General features: G+C 34.2%; 1 protein-coding gene across 1 annotated transcript; it reads left to right on the forward strand.

Annotated features, from left to right (window-relative positions):
- The first annotated feature begins 485 nt into the window (after window positions 1–485).
- On the forward strand, window positions 486–3,193 carry LOC134244823 (uncharacterized). The gene is made up of 3 exons (XM_062727077.1): window positions 486–630; window positions 1,520–1,702; window positions 3,087–3,193. Exons 1-3 carry the CDS (start codon window positions 486–488, stop codon window positions 3,158–3,160), a joined length of 402 nt encoding a protein of 133 aa, XP_062583061.1. The 3' UTR covers window positions 3,161–3,193.
- The last annotated feature ends 1,205 nt before the right edge of the window (window positions 3,194–4,398 follow it).

The raw sequence follows: 4,398 nt of genomic DNA on the forward strand, positions 1-4,398 counted from the left end.
ACTCAGACCTGATATCTGGTGATGTCTCCCTTCTAACTAGTCCATAATAGTTTTATTATCCTGTTAGTAAATAGGAATCAAACTTCTTGTTTTTTTCTTCTAAGGTTCCATACTGTTCAAAATAGTACAACTTTGACGTCATAAATATACCGAGCATATTTAGCAATAGTACTTATAAATGAAATAGGAGTTATCTCGCTTAAATCACTGTATTTCATTCAAACGTAGACAACACAGTAACTGTTGTACCCTTGCATGCTTGTTTACGCTATTTCATTTTCATCTGAAGGGAGATAACAATTGACACCCTGCGAGTGAGGGAAACATCACGAGTTGTCTCCCTGCAGGTGACCTGCTCTAAACCAATCAGATTGACTGTATAATTCTGAAGGATAATAACACCAATTATTGATAATTGGTGATGTCTCCCTTCTAAACAGTCCATAATTGTATTCGTCACATCCTTTTTTTTCTTCAAATTAAGGATGTCAAAACAAGCCATATCAATACAAGATTCTATCACGGTGGAGACAACCTTTGGGGAACACGTCATAGAGCTGTGTTATGGCGACATTACCGAACTCCCCGTGGAGGAGAAGATGGACATCGTCATGGTTTCCGCTTTTATTGGTAGGTTAGACGTCCTTAATTATAATTATATCAGGATGGGTTTATTTGTAAACATTATGATGATTATACATTTAATTTATTTGATTCCAAGGGGAGGCTGGCAAATTTTTAAAATAAAAATTTATCCACGGAAATATTTATAAGCATTGATAATATCAGCCTTTGTCAGATTTAGTACACTCTTTTTCCTAGGAAATTGCTTTATGGCTTTGGACAATTTTCTGATAACTTTTACTGAAATTATCTGCCTCAGAAAAAAATGCAATGCAACGTTTACTGTCATTAATTATTGAATTAAGTTGATATTCTCCAGGGCTTATGCTACATTGTCGCTAAATTAATTGAAAAAACAACAGTTATTAGATGCAATAATTTATGTCATTTTATCGCTGAATTGTAAGGCTTAATTATATTTCTATCATTTAGCAGCCTTTTATCATTTGCGGTTTCTACAAACAAGTTTTACAAATAAAAATAATATTTTCTTAAAAAATGGCGTAATGTTATACATTTATCGACTGCGTTCGAGGGCAATATGCGTTTTGTCGGACCCAAGAACCAAACTGTCTGTTGGCGTTTTGCCAGAAATGTTTTGTTATACCTTTATTATTTTTTTTTTTTATGAATGTGTATTTTGTACTGTATTTCGTGATGTAACAACAGTGCCGTAAATACTGAACACCAATGAACGAAAATAAGATTAAGCTCTGCCCATTCTGTGACGTAAGCGGTCCAACATTGATTTTTTTTATGCCTGCTCAGCAAAACACTAGAAATGTTAGACTTTTTTCGTAAAGATTTGTATAGGAACAAATCTTTCAATGTATAACATTTTAACAATTCATGATAATATTCTCCTGTACATAACAACGTAAAAATTGTATTGTAGACGACTATACATGTACCGATGATCCTAAAACAATATTAGGAGCGCTTAATCACAATCTGGGTATATATCCGTGCGTGAACTGGCCCGAGACAAAGACATGGACCTCCGTGTTCACTACTCCTGCTGGATTTCCAAACCCTTACCCCCGGGCAAACCTTTTGGTCGGGTGCTGTGTTTTGAAAAGTGAGTATAATGATTTTTTTTGTTTTACAATTTGAAGATCACTGTATTTCAGGAAAGTGTCGTTATTTGTAATTGGAAACTGCTTACATGGAGTTCAATGTTGGCATCTAGAATCACAGCATACTCTAGCTTTAATTTCGATGATCAAAATTTATACAGATTATATCAAAAGGAGATTGTTCTCTATATATGAGTGCAATACATGTTGCTTTTGGAAATCTCTCGTTTCAAAGTATATTAGACTTTTGCAATACTGCATTAGTTCCCCGTGATTTACAAAACTGATCTTCATAAAAAGCTAATTAAAATGCAAAATAAAAGGTACGACTTCAAAAAGCTAATTAAAATGCAAAATAAAAGGTATGACTTCTTTCAGTACCAAATTTTCTACATATAATATACTGTAAGATCGAAAAAAAGAAACGCAGGATAGCGCAGAATATTCGAAAATCTTTTGACCCCATGACCGAAAATTAGAAAATTGGTCAAATGAGAAATTTAGTTACAATGCCACAAAATCAGTATTCAGAATTACTCAACCGTACAAGAGGCCTAGGGGCCACATCGCTCACCTGAGCTAGGAACAAAAGCACAAATCTGGTCCGAATTGAAAAGTTTACTGATTGGGTGGTGGTGGGGGGAGGTGGCTTGAATTCTAATACAACTTGAGAATGCCTCCATATCAGTACTGCATATAACTATTGAGAAAGTTCTTAAGAAAAAGATTTTTAAAGATTTTTTTTAACATTTTTTTTGTATATATTACTTTGTAATAATTTGAATTTGTCTCCCCATTGTTTCCCTCCCTACCCCAATTGTGGCCCCACCCTATCCCTGGAAGTTATGATTTGAACAAACTAGTATCTGCACTACCTGAGGATGCTTCCATATGAATATCACTACTCATGGCTTTGCAGTACTTGAGAAGAATTTAAAAAAAAAAGATTTCCCTTCAGGTATATATTCCTATGTAAAACTTTGAAATTGATTGCCCATTGTGGTCACATCCTATCCCCCGGGGTCATGTTTTGAAAAAAACTGGAATCTACACCACCTGAGGATGCTTACATATGAGTTTCATCTTTCCTGGCTCAATAGTCCTGGAGAAGAACATTTTTCAAATATTTCCCTATATATTCCAATTTAAAATTTTGAACAGCCATTGTGGCCCCACCCTACCCCCAAACTTGAATCTACACTACCTAAGGAGCCTCCCCCCGTAGCTACGTGCCTGAAAGATGGAAAAACGTCATGTTAAAGAAAGAACTATTCGAATTGCTTAGTATTACATAATTACATAAATTGAATAAAATCAATCATTTTAAAAGTTCTCCATAGTGTCTGCGTTGATCTGTATTTGTCAAATTTTTATTTGTTATTGTAGAACCAGGGGGAGCAGCGATAATTCACTCACTCCACAAATCAGAGACATGTTCAAAGTTTTGGTCCCGGTCCTAAATAACCAGAGCACGACAATCATTACACCCCTACTGGCGACAGGACGCCAGGTGAACTATTTTGAAGGATTTTGGTCAAAAAGAGAGTATAACTGTGATATAATTCATGTTTATTATCTTGCAGATATATACCAAAAAAATAACGTTCACGTGATACATGTACGAAATTCTACGTAAAATTGAACGAGAACTGTGAAATTTTTTTCACTAATAATTTTTTTTTTCATTTAAATTTCAATGCACATATCTTGCACAATATAAATATGGTATCGATAAATGGTATGATTGATTTGCAGTAATGAGTGATTTGTTTAATACTCTTCAACATTATGTTATTTATGCAGCGCTTTGACAAGAATATAGCACTAGATGCGATAGTTCAGGGGGCCATCAGCTGGATCCAGGCCGGACTTCCATTGAAAAAGTTAAAAATAGTCGTGTTTGGCGGGAAAGATGATGATCTGAACAAGTGTTTCTCTAGTTTAAAAGAAAAACATTTGAAGGCGAATAGAAAACAGGTTCGTCTTTTTAATTTTTTCTGCTTCATTTAAAATGCATATAAGAGCGTGTTTGCAAGAGACCTTTGCAGTAAAATTCGGGTCATGATATTTGAATCTTTCAAAGGAATGAATATTTTAGTCTTTCTAAAAACTTCACTTTTCTTAGGAAGAGCAGGGCTAAAGTGACTCTTGATGTGAGCCTTATGGTACAGGAGCCTTTTTTTTCAAAATCTATACATATTTTATTAAATTTTAAGTCCGTCGGATGGGACAATAAATGGTACCCTGTGTCAAGGATACAACCCTTGTAACAACCCCCTTGGTACGTAAAAGATCGTTTCTCTGGAGTTCGAAAAAGAGTAGGCTCATAGGGAGCCTCAAGAAAAACCAAAAACTTTCAAAAACCGGTCAATAAACAAAGTTATCCGCCGAAATATGGCTAAAATATTGCCGACTCGGCGTTAATATACAATTAATCAATCAAATATATATATTTATATCTGGATTTATACAGATATTCTTTTTATCTACTTATTACATTATATCGTAGATCTGAAAACATATTTCATTTTAAAATTATTTTTTATTTCCATTGTAGAAGAACAATACTCCTTATGATATATTTCTTGTTTACCAACCAAGTGATATGCCTTTAGTGAAAACCTTGTCCAAGAATCTTAGTAACCGGAATAAAAATACAACTATCTACTCTAACGTCTCAATGTTTAATGAAGAAGAA

This window comes from Saccostrea cucullata, unplaced genomic scaffold (genome assembly GCF_032062105.1).
Source record: "Saccostrea cucullata isolate Sc308-1 unplaced genomic scaffold, CSIRO_AGI_Scuc_v1 ctg22272, whole genome shotgun sequence".
Classification (NCBI taxonomy): Eukaryota; Metazoa; Mollusca; class Bivalvia; order Ostreida; family Ostreidae; genus Saccostrea; species Saccostrea cuccullata.

Bases quoted from the DNA above. Each gene is read 5' to 3' on its own strand.
- LOC134244823 (XM_062727077.1), top strand. From the start codon at position 486: ATGTCAAAACAAGCCATATCAATACAAGATTCTATCACGGTGGAGACA. The intron at 631-1,519 runs GTAGGTTAGACG...ATTGTATTGTAG, and splicing joins CATGGTTTCCGCTTTTATTG to ACGACTATACATGTACCGAT. The intron at 1,703-3,086 runs GTGAGTATAATG...TTGTTATTGTAG, and splicing joins CGGGTGCTGTGTTTTGAAAA to AACCAGGGGGAGCAGCGATA.